The sequence below is a fragment of the Podarcis cretensis genome (assembly GCF_951804945.1).
Source record: "Podarcis cretensis genome assembly, chromosome: 10".
Taxonomy (NCBI): domain Eukaryota; kingdom Metazoa; phylum Chordata; class Lepidosauria; order Squamata; family Lacertidae; genus Podarcis; species Podarcis cretensis.
In genome coordinates, this window is record NC_137179.1 from 33,704,746 (window position 1) to 33,726,700 (window position 21,955).

Sequence of the window (21,955 nt, forward strand, 5' to 3'; positions counted from 1 at the left end):
ACACTGCCATATTTGCCAAAAGCTGCTAGCACAGACTCTGACCACCCTTTGTACTGCAGATTGGAGCATCCCCTGTCATGTGAAGCATTTAACAGTTGCGGTTTCCCACTATATGTTTGCTTGTCCTTGAACATATCCCATGTGGTTTTGTAGAACATCTATATGACCCAACTATATGGTCAGGGCTAAGGGAGTCTTACCAGCCCCACCACCTAAAACTTGATGCTGTTGTTGTGAAAGAGACCGATAGGGGCTTCCTGTTGCCCCTGTGGTTAAATGTGTAGATGCACCTACCACCCATGTGGGATTCTGTAATGGAGGTTTGTGCACATGGAAATCCATCAAAGTGTTTAAACTTTCCACCAGCAACTGAAGGTTTTGGCAGTGTTTTACTTAGTATCACCTCCATACATTGTGCAACACATTCCGCATTGCACACATATGCCAAGATGAGTTTCTAGGCTTCTAAACAAACCCAAAATTCATAACACTACAATGTATTTTATTGCCTACTCAGGAGAATGTCGGACCCACCTATCATAATTCTTGTAATACCTATGGATTTGACTGTTCAAGTCCTCTGTAAACCCTTTGGGATCCTGAGTCAGTGGCGTAGCGTGGGGGGTGCAGGGGGGCTGGCCGCACCGGGTGCAACATTTGGGGGTTAGGGGGCGCAAATTACTTGCCTTGTCCCGGGTGCTGACAACCCACGCTACGCCACTGTCCTGAGTAAGCAGGTCACCTATGCCTGTAAATGACTTTTATTCCTTTCTTGAAATAACTTGTTTACTAAGCCCACATTGGATTCTCTCTCTTTTTAAAACCTTAATTTGATATTATTTTTTTAAAAGGAGAAATAAATATTTAATGATCTGGGTGCTGTTAAATTCAGAATACCCAAAAATCCTTGATTATACTGACGTAACCTTTGACATCCAAAGAGGCTATAACAAGTGCTTTTGTCCAGTGATTCTAAAACATCAGATGCAATAGTAGAAGAGGGTGAACTGACAGGCATGAGGAACTAAAGCCCACAAAGCAGGTAAAGAATGAGCAACCAAAGTTCACTTTAGTCTTCCACCCACACTGCTCCCCTATTCACCTTGCCTTGACCAAAACCCAGTGGGTGGAGGTTGAGGGAGCCACAGCCACAAAATATAGGGGAGTTTGTTCAGCCTGTGCCCTCTTGTCTAATATCTGCTAACCAAGGCAGTAATTAGTGTCAATGGTGATGGAAATAATGGGCACAAAGGCAGGACTTTTCATGTCTGAAAGCATCATTGATAGGTATTCTGGACTTTCTGTGGGGAATATTGCACCTCAAGGAGCATTAGTCCTAAAAATGTCAACTTGTGAATGGATCAGAACCAATTTCAAAGAATTTTTTTTCCTATATCTTGTACTCAATGTAGAAAACACAGTAATGTCAAGTTCCCAGGAACTTACTTTGGGTATTAATGGAAGATGAAGGTTCATAATGTCATACATAGTAGCATAAAACTAAGCTTATTTAAGCTTCCTGTTAAAATATTGTCATGTGTTGCAGAAAACTGAACAATATATTCTTTTTTCTTTTCCTTTTTTACATTTTTGTAGCAAAATCTTAAATGGGTGTTTATTAAAGGTATAATAGGTATAATAATAATAATTCAGCCAGGGAACATGGAAAACCTTTATCTTTGCAATGTGGTGTTAGCCGTGGTAACATCCCATTCAAGTACTTCACATAGAAGCAGGGGTTACATTCCTCTTAAAGTCAGCATTCAGCTTTGCTCTTGGATGTCCAGGGAACAGTGCCATCATGACCAGGAATCTTCTTAAAAACTTCAAGCTAATCTGCAGCTGTTCCCTTTTCTGGAGAAACTGGGCATGGCCATTTATCCAAGTGCCTTAGTTGCTCCCAGGTTAGATTATTGTAATGTACACTACCTTTGAAGATGGTTGAGAAAGCAGCTTCCAGAGTTCTAAACGGAGTTTGCAATTTAGATCCTATTATTCTGATGTTCCACTGGTTACCAGTTTGTTTCTAAATTCAAGGTGCTGACTTTGACGTTTCAGGCCCTAAATGGTCTAAGACCAGGGAATCTCAATAATCACCTACTCCCATATGAACCTGATCAAAGCACTGAGATCTACTTCTGAGCCCTGTTCCAAGCCTTCTTGTTGTTGGACTTGGGCATAAGAGACAGAGCTATTTTTGTGTGACACCTTCCTGAGGGTTGTGCATGTGTGTTTGGCCCCATCGCTGCTTGTCTTTTGGGAAACAGCTGAGGCTTTTTGTTTCTGTGGGTTTTAATGGGATGCTGTTGCTGCTTCATTAAGACCGGCTTCATTTTTGGATCAGGGATTCGTGAGTAGTTTTAAAATTAATTAATCCAGACCTTCAGTTTTCATGTATTTCTACAAAGTTCAGCTGACCATGTGGACTGTAATTTGGGGGTGATGGTTTTAGCAATGATCTCTTTCTGTTTTTCCATTGCTTCAGGTGGGATGGTGGAAGGACAAGCGTCTCAAGATGAAGTATTATGTGTGGCCACGTTCTGAGCTTTACCCTGACAGTGAGGAGCGTGCGGACGACCATCTCAGCATAGTGACCCTAGAAGAAGCACCGTTTGTCATTGTGGAAAATGTGGACCCCCTAAGCGGTACCTGTATGAGAAACACTGTCCCATGCCAAAAAAGAAATGTGACAGAGTAAGTGCCAACAGGATCTTTCTCCAGCTGATTCCTCCTAGCATGTTTCTCTCCACAGCAGCAAAGCCAGCTGGACTGTCTCAGGCTGGCTTTGTTGCCACTTGCCACTAACTCAACGTTCCAATCAGCTTGGCTCATTCAGCAAAACATCAAGCAGAGTTTTCAGCTAGGGATGTAATGGAGAATGAAAGAGAGAGTAGCCAAGGAAAGAAGTAGAGATAACAGTAGGCAATTTTCAACAATTCTAAATTCTAGCACAGATCAAAATTGTCCAAATCACATTTTTGTTGGAAATTAGCACCTTTGTCTAAAAAAAGGGGAAGAAGATGAAAAAAGAAAAATGACAAGAATATATTTTCAGAATTTCTGCTTATAACATTCAGTTTCTTCTGAGAATGCCACACAAAGTTTGAATTTGGAACTAAACATGGTAGTTCTGTGTTTTTCAAGGATCATATGGAATTTCTCAAGATTAAATCCACTTTCTGAGTGCAGCATGATGTAAAAAAATGGGCCATATGTTTTTGTTTATAGTTTTAAAATATCATTTATCAGTTACACTTAATCACTTTTTGTTGTGGCTGTTTAGCAACAAGACGGATGAGGAGACTGCGTACACCAAGAAATGTTGCAAAGGGTTTTGTATTGATATTCTCAAGAAAATCTCCAAGTTTGTCAAGTTCACCTATGACCTTTACTTGGTAACCAATGGTAAACATGGGAAGAAGATCAATGGAACATGGAATGGAATGATAGGCGAGGTAAGCCATGAAAGGTACCTGCTTTTAATTACAGGCTCACCAACAGACTGAATGAATTATTTTCCCCCTATGGCCGGATGATACTTGTTCTTGGGACAGAAATTGAGTCATGCTTTCCAAATCTGTGTAGCAATTTGAATTTTGCCATTGGGAAAAATTATCATCTTGGAATTATCACCAAGCAAATTTGTGAAGTTATATGATATTTGCCTGGGTTTTTTTAATATAAAAGCAAATGTAAGAAAAAATATTTTCTGGAACAAGCAGGAAATGAAGAGCAATAGAAATAATGTTGTTTTCTGCTGCTTGTGGTCCATTTACTGCCAGAGTATTTCTCAGCATGCGTTTGATGGAGGAGGTGATGCGAGGTATGACATGCAATAACACAAAGGGAAACACCAGTATATACAACTGTAAAGTTTAAAGGATTTTTGCCACCTTCCTCCAAGTCTCTAAATCTGTGGGCAACAGCTCAGTCACAGGGTCAACCCTTGACATCTGCAGGTAGCACTGGGAGACATCCCTGCCTGAAACCCTGGAGAGCTGCTGCCAGTCAGTTTAGACAGTGCTGAGCTAGATGGATCAGTGGTCTAATTCAGCATAAAGCAGCCTCCTATGGTGTTCCTAAATGTACATCATCTCTGATCCCAACACCCAAAGTGTTTTGCAGGTATGTGTACATATGTGTGTACACAAATACCGAAACCAACCCACAACCAATTGGTTGCCTTAAAAGGGCACACTTGTGGGGAGGACTGTTGTTTTCCAGGGAAATGGAAAACAAGGATGGTCCTTCGCAGGAATTATTTTTTTCCTTTCACTGATCTGACCTTCCATTCTGAATGTTCAAATATGATGTGAAATAATCCTTAGCTAGCCTGCCACTGTTTTTCTCCTCTCTTATTGCACAATGTGCCACCTTCCTCCTACTTTCTTTTTCCTTTATCTTTCCCAGTTCCCATTTCCAAATGTGATGTCAACACCATTTGCCCTTGCTTTCTCCCTTCCTGCCTCATATATACAAAACCTTATGAATGTGTGGCATCCTGTCGTTGTTTTAACTTACCCGAAAGCATCCTTTATTCTTGAACAGGTTCCAGCTCCTGCATGCTAGACTCTAGTCTCTGCATTAACTATTTTTCTGTCTCCTTGTCTCAGGTGGTTGACAAACGTGCCTATATGGCGGTGGGATCCCTCACCATAAATGCAGAACGCTCAGAAGTGGTAGACTTTTCTGTACCCTTCATTGAGACAGGCATTAGTGTAATGGTGTCGCGAAGCAATGGGACTGTCTCACCTTCTGCCTTTTTAGGTAAAGTTTTTCAAATTATATATATTTATATTGAGGCAAAGTACAGGGGAAAATATTTTAAGAAAAACAACCAGAATGTTTGCTGTTCTTTTTCTAATTTTAAAAACAAACAGCACACACACACTGCTTGAAAGAAACTTTATACACTGTAATGGTTCTAGGGGGTTGCTCATGCGTAAGTTGCTGCCACTCTTGGCTTGGTTGCCTGGTTGAACCCTTTCTGTCTGGACAGCCCTTCACTTTGTGGCTGTCTCAGTCGCTGGCAGAATCCGTCAGTGGGCGTTTCTTAAACTTCTTCCAGCAAAAAAGTTCTTTGACGCCAAGTCTCCTCCTACTCTCCCTGCGCGGAAGTCTTCTGCGCAGGGAGGGTGTGGGCAGCGGAGTACCCGTGCTCTCCCCACTAGTCTCCGATGAAGAGTCCTGGAGCCTTTTCTCCTATTCCCCCATCTGCCTCCCTTCTCTCCTGGTGTTGCGTTAATTTCCTTCCCCAGCAGATGGGCTGCCTCTCTCCCTGCTGGGACCCTCTCCAGCATCGCTCTGGAGCCTTCCCTCCGCCTCTGGCTCTGATGGCAGTTCCCTGACATACACCCTGAAGTTCAATCCTGAACTAGATTTCAGAACCAGGTTCTAGATTTGAAAATGAGAATACTAACAAATAACTTCAGAAATATTGGTCCCAGGTTCCAGAACTAGAAGTTTAATTATGTTCAAATACATTTCTTCAGCTTTCCCCTGATCTTTGCTTCCCAAAGCCCGGAGTTGACCTATGACAATCATTTGGCATCCCAGCAGTATGACATGCAGACGTTCAGAAGAAGCTTTTCCTATCACTTTGCCTTATATCCAAAAAAGTGAAGGCAGTCTCTTTCTTGCTTTCTTTTTTGAAGTTTATAAGCCTTTTTTGTGTGCAAAGCCCTCAAAGCACCATAAAACTTTAAAAAATCAAATGAAATCACAATAGCAGCAGAGAAAATATACTGACAAAAAACTAGATACTAATTCTTAACTTGCTAGTGCATTTCCATTCTGAGGATCTACATCAATATGGCACTCTGTGCCAGTCTACAGAAAGGGAAAGGACTAGGCTGGCTTTCTGGGGCAGAGAGTTCCAGAGCCTGGGTTAAACCAGGCTGAGAGTCAAAGCAGAGTGACTAACAATGGAGTCACGTGCTCCAGACAACAGGATCCCAATATCAGCCTGAAAGCAGTATTTTGAACACATTTCAAAGGCAGGACCACTAGAACATATTGCAAAGTACTGCAATTGCAGATTACCACCTCTCCCCATGGGACGCGGGTGGTGCTGTGGGTTAAACCACAGAGCCTAGGACTTGCCGATCACAAGGTCAGCGGTTCGAATCCTCACGACAGGGTGAGCTCCCGTTGCTCGGTCCCTCAAAGTGCAAGTAGATAAATAGGTACCTCTCCGGCGGGAAGGTAAACGGCGTTTCCGTGCGCTGCTCTGGTTCACCAGAAGCGTCTTAGTCATGCTGGCCACATGACCCGGAAGCTGTATGCCAGCTCCCTCGGCCAATAAAGCGAGATGAGCGCCGCAGCCCCAGAGTCGGCCACGACTGGACCTAATGGTCAGGGGTCCCTTTACCTTTACCTCTCCTTATACTAACCCACCCAGAGCCTGCAAGAAGGGCCCAAGGCCCTTCTTTGTGTGAGTTCTGGAGGGTGGCAATACAAGAACTGGCCTTTTCTGCAGTAGTTTCTCGCTTGTGGAATGCTCTCTCCAGGGAAGCTCACCTGACCCCTTCATTATATACCGTAAGGTGCTGGCAAAAACTCACTCCTGTGTAAGTTCTGTACCTGAAAGCAACTGCCATTTAGAGTAACAGTAACTGTAAAGAAACAGTAACCAAATCAGTTCGGGGTGGAATTTAATGATGGTCTCTTCCAATCTTTCCACCCACATAAGCAATTCTGCTTGCCAGTTGGAACAATACCAGCTCTCCTCCCTAGGGGGCAGTGTGAGGAGATGAGGGGGAAAGGCCCTTTCCATAAGTAGAAGTCCTTGCACTTGGCTTCCACTGATGGGGCTGGCTTGTATTTTGGGGTAGGATGGAAAAGTACCTACAAATTTTCTGTCTTTTTCTCTTTAGAGCCATTCAGTGCTGATGTATGGGTGATGATGTTTGTAATGCTGCTTATAATCTCTGCGGTGGCTGTCTTTGTCTTTGAGTACTTCAGCCCTGTGGGATACAACCGGTGTCTGGCTGATGGCAGAGGTAAGGAGACATATCTCAACATGCAACGATTATGGTCTTGCTTGTTTAGCTTGGCTTCATTTTATCCTCCTCCTGCATATATGTCAACCATTTACAGATTTTGTATTTTCTCTGGGTAAACAAGGAAAGAAGTTGAATCAATAGGTTCACAAACAGCAGAAAATTTAAATGGACCTCTTTGGATGATTGGGCATTTGCATGGCTCACAATACAGAGCCACTAATTTCCAGCTGACCTGAAATTATCTGCCTGACCCTATGTGTGTTTGCTCATAATTTCTCCAAAGTAAACATGCTACTTTGTTAAACTGAAATATATATTCCCTTGGACAACTGTTCACATTTGAATTGGTACCCAGCAAATGTGCAAAATTTTGCAAATTTTGTCATGCATATGAATTTTAACGTAATAAATTTGCAACCCTTGATTGCTTTTCCTACTTTGGTTCTGCTTGCCTTGGCTGTATAACTGGAAATTTACATGATGACAATGATGATGATGATATTACAAAGCTATGTAATGTTACATTCATCTATCTCTCATTACACTAATTGCATTAATGGAATTATTTCCTTTCAGAGATTCACCCAAAGTGCCTAATGGAGAACCTCTGCACATTAACCCCTTGCAAATTAATTCACATCTAGATTGTGTGTCAGAAGAAGGACAGGGATAAGGAAGTTACAGCAATCTAGGGGTGCTTGAAGCAGCAGAAACGACAAACCATCTCCACTGTCATACTCTACTGCCTCCATAAATTTGAGACATATTAACTATTAATTTAATATCCTCGGGTGGGTGGGGAATGTAGATGGAGTAGTTGCAGAGGGATGGGGAGCAAAAGGTGCAAAGCTGTCTGATTAGAGAGTTGATTTATGAGTGAAGGGCAAAGGCAGAATACAGAAAATAAGTGAAAGCACTTGGATGGTGGTAAGATACTGGTATATTCCCTTGGCTACGTTGAGCTGTGAAATGGCCCCCTACGTAAGACCTTCTGGTTTACCCACAGGCTGAAAATATGAAGATGCTTCAACTGAGATATTTGTGTGAAAATCGTTTTACCCGCTTCTCAAATTTGCCCTGAACGTATCTATGCCACCAAGTTTCTGAGCCCTGAAGAAAAGATATTTTGAAATGGAAATTTAGTCAGAGCTTTATGTATAGTCATGCCAAAGGGAGCTGTTGTCCACAAGCTGTGGACAGCATACATGGACCAATGCACATATCTAAGGAGATGTATGCAGAGTTGTGAATATTCATGAAGATGCTCATGCTGAAATTTCTGTATACACGCCATGCACATATTTTTAGTACAGGTAGCAGAACAGATGTGAATGGTGAATAGCTTGAATGAATTATTTGGGGTAAAACTGGATTCTATATGTGAAATGATGACATACATTGTTATGAGAAACATGCATTGCACAAGGCCAATATGGATATGTTCATGTGTGTTTTTTCTGGATACCAAATGCTACACAGAGTTCACTGTGTGTTTGCAGCTATTTGCATAGTCCACATGATGTTAGCCTATGCAACTCAATGGGACTTACTTCTGTGTAGTCATTGAGGATGATAGTCATATCTTAACTGTTAAGGTATCCTGAAAAGGTACTCTTGCTTTATAAATCTATGGTGATTCTGGATGAAGAAGCAGCAAATATAGACCATGCAAAACTGAAAATATGCAATGTTCAACAATGTTTCTTTGCAATTATGCAGTGGAGCTAGTTTAAAGTTTTATTTTATTTATCCATTTTCCCTTTAAAAGTTTCCTTTAAAAGTTCCTTACTCGCTTCCTCAAATTTTTAAAATGCAAATTATAAACATCAATACAGAGATAAATTAATTTGCATGCAAAAATAAATGTTGATGAAATGCTTCACTGTTAAGTATTCAAAAAGCCAAAAAATGCAAAATGAATGTTTCTCATAATAACTTATCTCATCTGCATTGCATATGTGGGAGCCAGATTTGCCATCAGATACATTCATTCAATTCTTATTGAAAGTCAGCTGGAGTTGTGGCACATAAGCCTGCATTAATAAGCATAACTAATAGACTCTGTGAACTTGGTTTGAGTTAGTTCCATTAAAATGCAGACGGAAAAAGAGCAGCTGTGTGAAGGAACTCTCTTGGCCTTGTACTTCATTGCATGGATGTTTCTAGTTGTTTAGATCACAGTGACCTTGTAGGACTTAAAGAACTTTTGAAAACCTGTGCTCACACCTACTTAACAGAACAACAATAGCTATGATACCAAATGCCACAATTTGTTATAGAGCTAGAGGCGTCATGAAATTTCTGTTCTACTCATGGGAGTGCTCCTGAATGTCTAAAACTCGTGATGTGAAAAAGATTTATGTGTGCCTCTGTTTGCAAGTCATACATAAGTATGCCAAGACTCAGAGAGCAGCACTGCATACTTTCATCTTACGGGGAGGCACGTGAATCACTTCCTCCCTGTTGCAGTTTAGGTTGCAGGAGTGGCTTGCGGAGTTAGTCGCTTCAGTGACTCTATTTACAATAACGTTTGGATAAACAAAAATGCATGCATGTATTGTTAAGGCAGATGACATTTTGTTATACCTCACCCTTCATCTGAGGTACTCAAAATGACCTTTTAGCTTCACAGCAACCAGAAGATGATGACTAGGTGAGTTGCCCAAGGTCACCCACTGAGCTGAGCAGCCAAGGACAGATTTGTTTCCGGGTTTCCCACAGAACGTTAGGGTCCTTTTACTCATTTATTTTGTGGGATCCAGGCATATTTATTTAAGACACTTTTCTGCTACAGGACTGTCACATTTCCCCTGCGTTCCACCTACAGCATTTTGTGGATGGGAAATGCAAATTGTTGTCCTTTGTGCAGAATGTGGCCACTGGAATTCCATTGTACCCACCTAAATGTCAGTGTCACAACAAATAGAGATGAGCAACACATCCCACCCTCACTCATTTACTATGTTAACACAATTTTCTGTACTTTTTAAAGTTCAGCTTTTAGAGTTGTGCTTTCTTGGGGACTGTTTTTACTTTTTGTTAGAGGATCATTCAATCCCAAGAACACTCATGTAGCCCTCAAAAGACAACAGGTGAACATCAGCAGTGCCAAGTGTTTTTCAATAATTTTTATTATTTTTGATGTGCTTTCCCTTTCTAGGGTTGGAGAGCACATCCTTTTTGTTTTGTTTTGTTTTAGAGTAGTAAAAAGAACACTAGTCAGGCTCTCCCCAAACATGACTTCTTTCTTCAGTTACATGGGGAACTGGGAAGCATATTGGCTGATAACTGATTGGCTCTGCCCTGAAACCTGAAGCCTACCACTGACCCATCACACTGCCAAACCATGCTTTGATAACTGGGAACATCCAACAAGGTTGTGCCATCTCCCAACTTCCTCCAGCTGCATGAATTTCCCTATCTTTCTCTGGTTAGTGTTAACTGCAAGGTTTCATTGCTACACCTGACCTGGCATAAGAACAGCTGACCATAGTTAGCTTCTAAACCAGAGATTGAGGCAAACTTCTAACCCTGGTTTCAGTCTCTGTTTTAGAAGCCAACTGCTATTTTACCTCTTCAGATTTAACACTGCAATTCTATGGACACTTACCTGGGAGTAGGTCCTGTTGGGGCTTACTTCTGAGCAGACATAGTTAGAATTCTGCTGTAAATTAGTTGATATTACCCAGGAAGAATAGAGAAAGAGAGGAAGAAAAGCGTGCAAATTTATGGGATTCTTCCAGTATACCAACCTATGTTTGCGCAATCAGACAAAGTGATATATAAGAGAAAAGGGTCAGGATTTTGTACTAACTACTTGGAATGACAGACTTTGCCAGTCTGATCACTATTTCTGCTTATGTTTTCGGTCATTTCAGAGCCTGGTGGTCCTTCTTTCACCATTGGCAAAGCTATCTGGCTATTGTGGGGCCTGGTATTCAACAACTCTGTGCCAGTGCAGAATCCCAAGGGAACTACAAGCAAGATCATGGTGTCTGTGTGGGCCTTCTTTGCTGTCATCTTTCTGGCCAGTTACACTGCCAATTTGGCTGCCTTCATGATCCAAGAGGAGTATGTAGACCAGGTGTCTGGGCTGAGCGACAAAAAGGTAATGCATTTGCAACCTCAGAGGGTTGCTTCCTTGTCATGAAATCCTTTTGCTTCTTCTCTGATTTTAATTGAGTGCACCCTGAGCTTGGTTAGCAATAATGCAGCTATAATTTAATTTATGATGTCAGTAATAAATAACATGATAATTCAAATAAACCCAAGTTTCTCAAAGTATAAAGTGAGCATCCCTATGTGTTGGCATCCTATAACTGTATGAACAGTTGCCAGGAGAACTGAAACGACCTCCCTGATAAAACCAGATTTTGTATATATCTTGACTGGGCAAAGAAATAGAATGTGCCTGCTCTCTTCTTAGCAACTGTGAACTAATAAACTAGTGCTCTGCCTCCCATTCCTTCTGCTACCCTTTAATCCACTTGAACTCTGCTTGAGGCAAGTATGACAAATACAACATTTTGTCTTTGGCTGATTTTGTTCTCCTGCTTTCCAGTTTCTGTAGGAATTTCTCACAAGCTGAGAAGTGCTGCACAGCAATGCTCTGAGAGGTTATTATTATCTTCCCTGTAAAGAGGAGGAACAGACACTGATATGCTTAAGTCCATGGCAGAAATAGGATTTAAGCACACACACCCCATACACAATATACCCACTCCTATGCATAGTTATATGGAAATCCCGCTATATTCAATTGGCTTTACTCCCAAATAAGTGTGCACAGGATTGCAGCGATAGGTTATATATTTTAGCATGAAGCTTCAGAAAATGGAAGAATATCAGCTAAATAGCTATATTTGGAAGTACTTAGGCTGGAGAGAAAAAAATACCCTCATGCAAGTTAATGTAGTTACAAATGTAGTTGATAATTTGGGGCTCTGCTGTTATCGGTGAATGAGTGATGGGGATGCAACCCTGAAAGGAAATCTCCCCTCACCCATTTTCTTAATATTTTTTTCTTCCTTGCTCTCATTTCCTGATTTTTTTTTTAATTGTGTGAATTATAGATGCAGATGTTTTATGATAGGCTGGGCTGTGCAGCAGCATTAGACAGAGGTCACTGGCTTGTGGTCACAGAGGTGGACTCCTTGTGCTTATGGGTCATAGCTATTGATGAATATAGTGTTGTAAGCTCTAGTTTATCATTAGTGCATTGGTTTATTTTTTAACAATAGTAATATTTATTAGTACAATATTATCTTATCATACTTTGTTCAAACCAGGCTTGTCTGATATGCTGCAAGGGTGGCACTACAGTCTCCTAGATTAGATATCCTCAAGACAGATGTCTGTAATATTTGTGACCTTCTCAGTGCCTTTTTTATTATTCATTCTGTCCCATTTTAACCTCACAAACCATCAAAGATGATGAGTCTTCGGTGGTTGCTGATGGATGAATTAGCATATATAAGAAGCACAGGATTATTGTTGGTAGATTCAAATCCTGGGGGAAAAGGCCTTTCTTCCTATGTCCCTCCCCCTCCCTTTTGAGATATTAAATGCAATTTGTACCAAACCATGGGCTATTCTTTACCTTAAGGTATATTCTGGATTTCAGGTTCTTGGATAGATGGCCAAACTTCATTTAATGTAAGGGTTCTGTGGCTGGAATTCCTGTTGTCTTTTCCCATTACAAAAAGATCTGCCTGATTTGGAAGAGGGAGTTTAACAATTTTTTTATGTATGTGTTGCCTCCACACTTCTTAGCTCCCCATCTTTTCAGAAAGTCCTTCCCTGGGCAGCCAAAGAAGAGGAGGTGAAATGGTCTCGGCACTTTCCCCCACCCCCAACACCAGAGGTGTAGCAGCTATCACTCCTCTCCTCTCATTTTGTCCCACAGCAGCCGCCCAGGCAAATCCTTCCAGAAAGCAGGGGAGAAGTTAGTATCATAGCCAATGGGAGTTGGAAGTTGGTGGGTCCTTCCAACTCCAGCAAATGCTTCACGCTGTGGAGCTAGAAGATAGATTATAGTCGTCCCTCTGCTTGCATCAGGTTGGCAACCCACAGCTTTGAAGGCTGCCTGCACATTACACTTTGTAGCTTTATTTCTAGAAGGGCTGAAGACATACTGTTTAAAAAAATTAAAACTCAGTGTTTGGGTCTTCTGCTGCCATGAGCCCTGGTGCAATTGCTGCAATTGTACCATTATAAATCCATCTCTGTTAGCACTGCATGGATTCCTATTGCCTGGGGTCCAAACAACTTACTATATCAGTCACAGCTCTGACCTCACTTATTGGCTAAAAACATTGAGAGGCAGTAACAGCCAGGCTGGCTCATTTGAAAGAAATTATTCAGAAAGGTACCTGCATGTTATGATTGATAAATTTCTTATTAGAAGGGCTATAAACTTCTTTTTTAATGAAAGCTCTGAATCTGGTACCTCCTTCAGGGATGCCAATGAAGGCCTTCATGGGCACCAGGTTGGTGACCTCTGCCCTAACGGACCAGCCTCCACTGATTTTAATTGGAAAGAAGGAGAAGCAAACAGTAGAAACAAAACAACTAAATTGCTAGAATTCAACCATCTCAATTCATTCCTTGTAGTCACATTTCAAAGCTATCCTCTCAGATAACAAGGCACACTAATGGCTTGGAGGCCCCTCAGCCCCATGTGGCCCTAATGCCGCACACACCTATAAATCCTTTCCTGCTGGGAGCAGCAACACTGACATTGTTAGAGCTGTTGGGGCTTGTAGTCTGCAGGTGTGGCCTTCTTATTCCAATCTAGAACATTACTTTCCTAAAATCCCTTGCATCCTAATTTTGATTTCTCTTGCTGTTGTTTGTGTCTGTCTTGAGTGTTAGTTATGAGGTAAGTCTTGTCCCTTCACCCCCAGCCCCTAAATTCTGGCCTTTGGTGTGATTGATTTAAATCCAGTGTTAAATGCTTGAAGACCTCTGTGTCTCTTGAGTAACAGTATACAGTGGTACCCTGGGTTACAGACGCTTCAGATTACATACGCTTCAGGTTACAGACTCCGCTAACCCAGAAATAGTACCTCGGGTTAAGAACTTTGCTTCAGGATAAGAACAGAAATTGGGCTCCGGCGGTGTGGCAGCAGCAGGAGGCCCCATTAGCTAAAGTGGTGCTTCAGGTTAAGAACAGTTTCAGGTTAAGAACGGACCTCTGGAACGAATTAAGTACTTAACCCGAGGTACCACTGTAGTATCTTGCTTAGAATCATAGAACTGTAGAGTTGGAAGGGACCTCAAGGGTCATCAAGGCAAATCCTCTGCAATGCATGTGGCTTGTATGGGAATCCAACCCACAACCTTGGCTGGCATTATCAGCACCACACTCTAACCAACTGAGCTAACTGCCACTTGAGTGTCCAGCTTAGTGACAGTATTCTCTGTATGCTTGTGTGTGTACCAGTCCAAGACATTTTGCTGCCTGTAGCGGAGCAGAAAACGGTGTTGCTCTCCCTGCCCCACACCCAGTTAGGATCCATAGTACCTAAGGCCAGTTAAATTATTTTGGCATCGGATGCAAACACATGCATCTCTCCCCTTCTCTAACTACTAGAGAAGTACAATGGTAATAGCTATTGAATTATTTGGCACCATTTAAAGATACCAAAAATAGATTGACTCAGGTGGCTGCCTCACTCTTCCTAATGGTAAGGCCAACTCTGGTATTGTTTGTCTGTGGCCACATCCGCACTATATATTTACAGCGCTATGATACCACTATAAACAGTCATGGCTTTCTCCAGGCAAGTCTGAGACCTATAGCTTGTGAAAGGTGCTGGGAGTTGTTAGGAGATCCCTGTTCCCCTCACTCTTAATAAACGAAAAAGGCAGTGTTGGTCTCACTTTCACATCTTGTTTATGTTGAAACAGAATGTCGAATTAGTTGGGATTTTCTGTGAGTCTAGCAGGGATCTTCCTATATTCTGATGCCATAGCTAAACCCAGTTTCGTCATTCTCGTGGCTCAATTTTGCTGAACCTATTTTCTTTCTCTAGCAGATCCCTCCAAACAAATTTCCATGTAGACATGCCTCCAATTATTTCCCCCTTCAGATAATTGTTCCCTTAAATATTCATTTCCCAGTTCCTTATTCTTTAAGATCAAAGGAAAGGGCCAAAGGTTAAAGGACAAATTGTGATAGTGTAACAGGCAGGTGTTCATATCTCTGAATGTATACATTTATAGAAGATGCTGAACTTATTTGAAATAAAGTGATTATTTTTCACAATAGAAATAGGATTGCAGTTTATTTCTATGATTCTGTGCTTTTTGGTGCAGTTGATTTGTCCATGTTACTGGTTTTTAGTGTTATTCTTTTCAACATTTTAATCTTAAAATCCAAGGCACATAAATCTTATTATTCGGCTAGGCCTCTGGATATGAAACATAATCTAGCAAAACACATCCTTACCTTTAAACACTTGAGCAGCCTAGTTTAAAAATCAGTAGGATTTTACTTAAAGATAAGTACATCCTCATTGTTATAGACTGGGATCCTAAGCATACTTTCTGTGAAACTAAGCTCCTTTCAAATCAATTAGTCTTGCTTTTGAGTAAATATATTCAGGATTGAGGTGCCAGGCAGCACTTTCCAGTTCTTAAGCTATGGAACACTTGTTACAGGAAGAGATCTCACCTAGCACATGGGTGGGGAACCTGTGACTCTTCAGAGGGTTCTGTCATCATCACTGACCATTAACCATGATAGATGGAACTGGAGTCTAACAACATCTGGAGAGCAACAGGTTTCCTACTCCTGATCTGAATTCTTCTTTGAATACTTTTCACATTAGCTGGATGCTTCAATTTTACACACTGTTTAAGGGCTGCTGCTACCGTTAGGAAGTAGGAAGAATAGAAGTGATTTATGAGGTCTGTGGACAAAGAGTTGCAAATCACGATGTACCATTGAGTTTTCAGATTTGGCCTTTTTAAGTTGCTTGTGCCCTTCAATAGAAGCTTCTTTGTTGGAAGAAAATAGACTGGTTAGTTATAAAGTTATGAATGTTTAAATACACCAACATGTGATATATTTTTTGTTTTTCCTGCCCCCCTTTAAATCTCAGCTCAAAGTGGAACGGCTTAAAACACTGGTATGACTGTGATGTGCTTTAGCTTTGACTCATTCCTCATAGGATCCTCTCTCTTCCTCAACGCTGCAGGGATTAATGGTGGTAAAAACTTGTAATGGGACTCTTCAGGATTAATGGAAGTACAAATGTGTTTTTTCTCAGTACCTTAAGCAGATAAAGCCTAAAGACATGCAGAGAATAGGCATGCTGACTTTTGGACTTGGATTTCACTCATGCTGGAAGAGGGGCATGTGTGAAAATCTCCCAATAGGCTACACTTGAGGCAAGATGGAAAGTAATAATCAGCACATGATTTAAAAGATTACAGTTTCAAGGTGCGGCTAACAGTAATTCTGTGCTGTCTTTTCCTCTTATCTCGCTGCAATATTACATGATGGGTTTTGGACATTATATTTCTGCTCTTGTTCCCTTTGAAGCTGCCCATAAGAAAATAGGAAAATGTGAAGCTCCATTATCCTGAGTCAGATTATTGGTCCATTTAGCTCAGTATTGTTTATGTTGACTAGCCGTGGCTCTCCAGGGTTTTAGCTAAGGGGTTTTCTGCCTAGAGATTTCAGGGACTGTGCTCTACTACTGAGTTAAATAAGAGGAGCTCTTCTAAATCAGACCAAGAGTCCACCTAGTTCAGCTAGCCAGATGCTTCCAGGAAGCCTGTGTAACTAGAACAGTCAACATGCGTTATTTTCTTTTGCTCATACCTGATATTCAGAGGCACACTGTCTCTGTCTCTGAGCCTGGAGATTCCATTTAACTGTCGTAGTTAACAGCTGTTGATAGACCTATCTTCCATGCATTTGTTTAACCCCCTTCCCTAAGGGCCGGATTAAACGAGACATTGGTGGCCCAAAATCAGATGTCCTGTCTCTTTTAAAAGCAGCCAAGCATGTGCAAATTTGATCAGGACCACGGCCAGGGAGGAGGGATGTTAATTATTTTCTACCATGTTGTTTGTCCATTTAAAATCCCCTCAAAGCTGCTATTTTCTCTGCTGGGCTAACATACAGATGTCAATGCATTGAGACTCTGACACTCTGTGTAGCAGGCTCTGTGCATAGAAATTTTGTGCACTGGAGAATCGTTGTAACATATATTTTTGCTCAGGGACTTCAGAACTATATTTCCCAGTATCTCTGGTGCTAATATGCAAAAACCATTCATTCCTCTCTCACATGATCTACATGGCACATGACATCCACATTAAGACTTCACTGCCCCGACCTCCTCACCCTGTTGCCATGATTGTACAAGTGTTTAACATACCTGCCCCCTTATTTTCTCCTCAATACTTTGTTACTAGAGCTCACTCACACTCGGTATCCCTAGTATTTTAATCCATTGGAGATGCAGCAAATTGGTCATTTATATTAATTGGATCAGTTGGAAAGAAGAAATGTGTGATGATGATAATGATAATGATAATGATAATGATAATGATAATGATAATGATAATGATAATAATTTATTATTTGTACCCCGCCCATCTGGCTGGGTTTCCCCAGCCACTCTGGGTGGCTTCCATAGAAACAAAAAATACACTAAAATATCATAGATTAAAAACTTCCCTGAACAGGGCTGCCTTAAGATGTCTTCTGAATGTCAGGTAGTTATTTATCGCTTTGACATCTGATGGGAGGGCGTTCCACAGGGCGGGCGCCACTACCGAGAAGGCCCTCTGCCTGGTTCCCTGCAGCTTTGCTTCTCACAATGAGGGAACCGCCAGAAGGCCCTCGTCGCTGGACCTCAGTGTCCGGGCAGAACAATGGGGGTGGAGACGCTCCTTCAGGTATACTGGGCCAGGCCCGTTTAGGGCTTTAAAGGTCAACACCAGCACTTTGAATTGTGCTCGGAAACGTACTGGGAGCCAATGTAGGTCTTTCAAGACCGGTGTTATGTGGTCTCGGCGGCCGCTCCCAGTCACCAGTCTACCTGCCGCATTCTGGATTAGTTGTAGTTTCTGAGTCACCTTCAAAGGTAGCCCCACGTAGAGCGCATTGCAGTAGTCCAAGCGGGAGATAACTAGAGCAATCACCACTCTGGCGAGACAGTCCCCGGGCAGGTAGGGTCTCAGCCTGCATACCAGGTGGAGTTGGTAGACAGCTGCCCTGGATACAGAATTGACCTGCACCTCCATGGACAGCTGTGAGTCCAAAATGACTCCCAGGCTGCGCACCTGGTCCTTCAGGGGCACAGTTACCCTATTCAGGACCAGGGAGTCCAGGGAGTGTGACTGACTGCTTTGCTTATCCTCTTTTCACATTGGTGCATAGTGCTAAGAGTGGCTTCACATGTTTCCTCCACAGAGAGATTTACGTGCTTCAGATATTGGTAGCATTTGGTAAAATGATGTATATTTCTGGTGTGCATATTTGTGCTGAGAAGCCTGGTGACCAAATTTAGCACTAACATTTTGCATCCATATTTTATCTCCTGACATTATTCCCATAAATGCGTCTGTATAAAAAACCTCTTGCCAGAATTTATCACCAACAGAAAATTTATTGAATGGCAGACACCCAGATACCTGCCTTTGAATTATTACAATGAAGTTACATGGAAAACATCACTCAAAGTGAACTTTTCAATTCAGGATACAACTTGTAGAACTGGGGTGCTGCTTCAGATGTAACAATGAGGGCTTATGTGATCCCTTATCTCTGCCAGCATGGAGAAGTTTGGAGTTTGGATGCTTTAGTTGAGCTTCCTGCTTTGCATTGGGTTAGACTAGATGATCCTCAGGATCCCTTCAAACTCTACAATTCTATGATTCTATAAGTCTTCAATTTTTATGCAGTGAAGGGATGATGTAGCCTAGCAACAAGGTCAATGTAGAGCCTATGTAGTAACTTGGTTGCAAGAAGCTGCTCTGATCAGAGATTCAATCAGAGTCAGAGAAGAGGTTGTGTAGTTCTGAATTACTAAACAGTCTAGTTAACGCAGAGATTGCATAAATTTGAATTCTGCATGGAGGTTCAGTCAAGCTACTGAACCTACTATGTGCACTTTACTGCATGTGACGAAATGTGATGGAAGATTTCTTTGCTAATTAGATCCCTGCTATGATTTTAGCCATTTTAGAATAACAACCTTCTTTAAACTTGCTATTTTTAGCTTCCTTTTATGTTCTTTTAATCTCAGAGTTCCTTGCTAATTATTTCTTTTCTTATTCCCAACTCAATGATATCACTGACTACAATTTACAGTGACAACTATTAAAATCTTGGTGCCAAGCACAAGTCATATTTGAGAACACCAGTGCACCAACATTTGCGTGGCGAGTTTCCGCCCCCCCAGGAAGGAGAAATAATGACACAGGACACCAAGTATTAAGGTTAAATGGGTGAATTAGGCCACAACTTTATTGATTTCAGGAATGAGAGGTATTGGCTTAGGCATTGGTCCTATCGACTAACCCGCTCCAGCCCGATTGCATGAAGACCGGCATGGGTTAACACCAGAAGGGGGAGTCTGCTGAGGCACGTCAACTAGGAGCTCCCCCGGGTCACCGATCGGGGGCGTGCCTTAGGCCCACACCTCCATAGGTTTTGGACAGGGCCACGCCCCCCCCCCCCGGAATCCTTTAACGGACTACCCTTAGCTTTTGGGGGGAAGTGATGGCGTTTCCTCCCCCCACCACATCCTCTTAACCCCTTCTTACCAATGCCTAACCACCAATGCCGAGGAGTTGTGACGAGTTGCTACGAGGTAGGTGAAAAACCGATTGGCTGAAATCGCTAATTGGGAAAAATTCCTACCAGGCCCCTTGTGGCAACCGACGGAAGCCCATAGCAATGTCAGGAGCCTACCTAAAGGGAGGGAGGGTGGGAAATTCAGCTGGCTGGCACAGCGAAAAGAGGGTGAGCCCCCGCCGCGCCGGCCCTAAATAGGGCAGGCCACGCCCCCCAGCCACCCGATTGGCTGGCTGGCTGGGTGATGCGGCCGGGATTCCCTCAGTCTCGCGGGGGCTGAAGCCAGCCACTGCGCACGTGGGATGGGCGTGAAGCCCGCAACCCCACCTACTCCCCAGGATCGGAAGTGGCTTACTCAGGAAGCACTTTGGTAATATGTTTCACCGTTAACAGGGAAGAAGTGAAGGTCTCAGAGTTTGCTTTGAGTTCCTGGCTTTGATTTCTCACTTAGGATCTGGTAAAGGTATATCTGAGAGGATGATTCAGAATCTGCATTTCTGAGGGAAATAGTGACAAAAGTTGATGTTATATTTAAAGCACATGGCTTCCCTCAAAGACTCCTGGAAACTGTAGTTTTGTGGGTGCTGGGAATGATAGCTCTGTGAGAGGTAAACTATAGTTTCCAGGGAAGCCATGCGCTTTAGATGTGCTTTAAATGTATGGTGTGGAGATGCCCTAAGTAAACTCAGCCAGCTTGGGACTCATGAGGTCTCAAATCAGGATTCTGCCTAACATTGGCTTCTTGAGGAAATCGTCTGGAAAATTTCTTAGAATACACCTCTGCATGGTGTTTCTTCCAGGGATCAGATTTAGACAGTCACCCACATATATCTTGATTAGGGATTGTGTGGCATTCTGGCAGATTCAATTTCCAATTTGGATATTGTACTCCACTGATGTGGGCAATTATTCAAAATCTACCTTCTGACCAATTTTTACTTTTAATTGTGGGAAAATGGTGTGTGTGTGTGTGTGTGTGAGAGAGAGAGAGAGAGAGAGAGAGAGAGAGAATTTGAATGTGGGTTATGTATGAGGGTATGGCTCTTCCTGCTGCTGACGCATGGACTCTGGATGGTTAGCAATGAGGGAGTGTGGACCTTGGAGTCAGAAAGCTTCCTCCCTCCTGAATTATAGAATCATAGAACAGGAAGGGACTTCAAAGGTAATCCAGTCTAGCTTCCTTGATAGGTTACAATGAAGGTCCAGGCATCACCATCATCATGCCACTTTTCATTCAGTGAATACCAAAGCAATTCACAACAGTAATAACTGCAAGAGACAATAATAGAAAAATCTGAACAGAGGAGAGGTGCAAAGAGCTTTCCTCTGTGACTGAATGTGGTGGTGACTGATGCAGGTGCCCTTCTACCTCTTGACTGGAGGCGGGGGGGGGGGGGAGATGCCTAAGTAATTTTGTGGTCCTTTCACTTTTTCTGCTCTTTTAGATGTGGCAGCCATTTTTTATTGTGCCACACTCCATGGCAGCCTTTTTGGGACACACCCACGGAACTTCCTCAATATTCTAGATATGGCCACTGGCCCCCCAATGTTGGCACCCTCTGCAGTAATCCATACTTCATAGTTAATGTATGTTGAAAACAATACAGGGGGTAACACTTTGAAACTGCAGGGGTTATGCAAGGTCAGGGGAAATAAGGGAAATCAGGTTTGATTTTTGATTTTTTAATGCAGTGTTTTCTTACAGCCTTGAGGTGCTATAGCAGGCATGGGAACCTATGACTCTCCAGATGCTGTTGGACTACAATTCCCATTGCCTCTGACAATCCAAGATCCTGGCTGGGGCTAAAGAAAGTTAAGAGTCAACAAGGCCTGAAGTAGCACAGGTTCTCCACCCCTGCAATGCATTACATCATGAAACTAGTTTAAAACTCCTACAAGATAAATGAACACTGAATTTGGGAAGTGTTTTCTAATCCAGACAGGAAACAAGCATCAGTGATAATAGATAGCACACTATCAACATCATTGTGCAGAACATAAAAAGTGGAGTGACAGTTTAGTTGAAATTCGTTGTCAAAGATTCATGATGAGGACATGGTGGATCCTATCCATCTCAAATTCCTGTCAGAAGGAATATATCAAAAGGGGGTATTGTGGACACACAATGGCT

At 42.3% G+C, this 21,955-nt stretch overlaps 1 protein-coding gene and 1 long non-coding RNA gene across 15 annotated transcripts in view; one reads left to right on the forward strand and one right to left on the reverse strand.

Annotated features, from left to right (window-relative positions):
- GRIN2B (glutamate ionotropic receptor NMDA type subunit 2B) overlaps positions 1 to 21,955 on the forward strand; it is a 300,157-nt gene that overhangs the window by 257,178 nt on the left and 21,024 nt on the right. For all 13 annotated transcript variants that reach the window (XM_079993351.1, XM_079993359.1, XM_079993358.1 and 10 more), the window contains 5 exons: positions 2,486 to 2,694; positions 3,284 to 3,455; positions 4,614 to 4,767; positions 6,876 to 7,001; positions 10,883 to 11,112. In XM_079993351.1, coding sequence (XP_079849477.1) covers positions 2,486 to 2,694; positions 3,284 to 3,455; positions 4,614 to 4,767; positions 6,876 to 7,001; positions 10,883 to 11,112 — 891 coding nt within the window. The remainder of the gene's footprint in view (positions 1 to 2,485; positions 2,695 to 3,283; positions 3,456 to 4,613; positions 4,768 to 6,875; positions 7,002 to 10,882; positions 11,113 to 21,955) is intronic.
- On the reverse strand, positions 2,489 to 12,717 carry LOC307225516. 2 transcript variants are annotated; one of them, XR_013843049.1, is made up of 3 exons: positions 12,604 to 12,717; positions 6,851 to 7,112; positions 2,489 to 2,596 (listed from the first exon to the last, which is right to left on the reverse strand). It is a non-coding gene; the product is annotated as an uncharacterized lncRNA (long non-coding RNA). The 2 variants fall into 2 exon arrangements; XR_013843050.1 differs by lacking the exon at positions 2,489 to 2,596 and adding an exon at positions 2,719 to 2,860.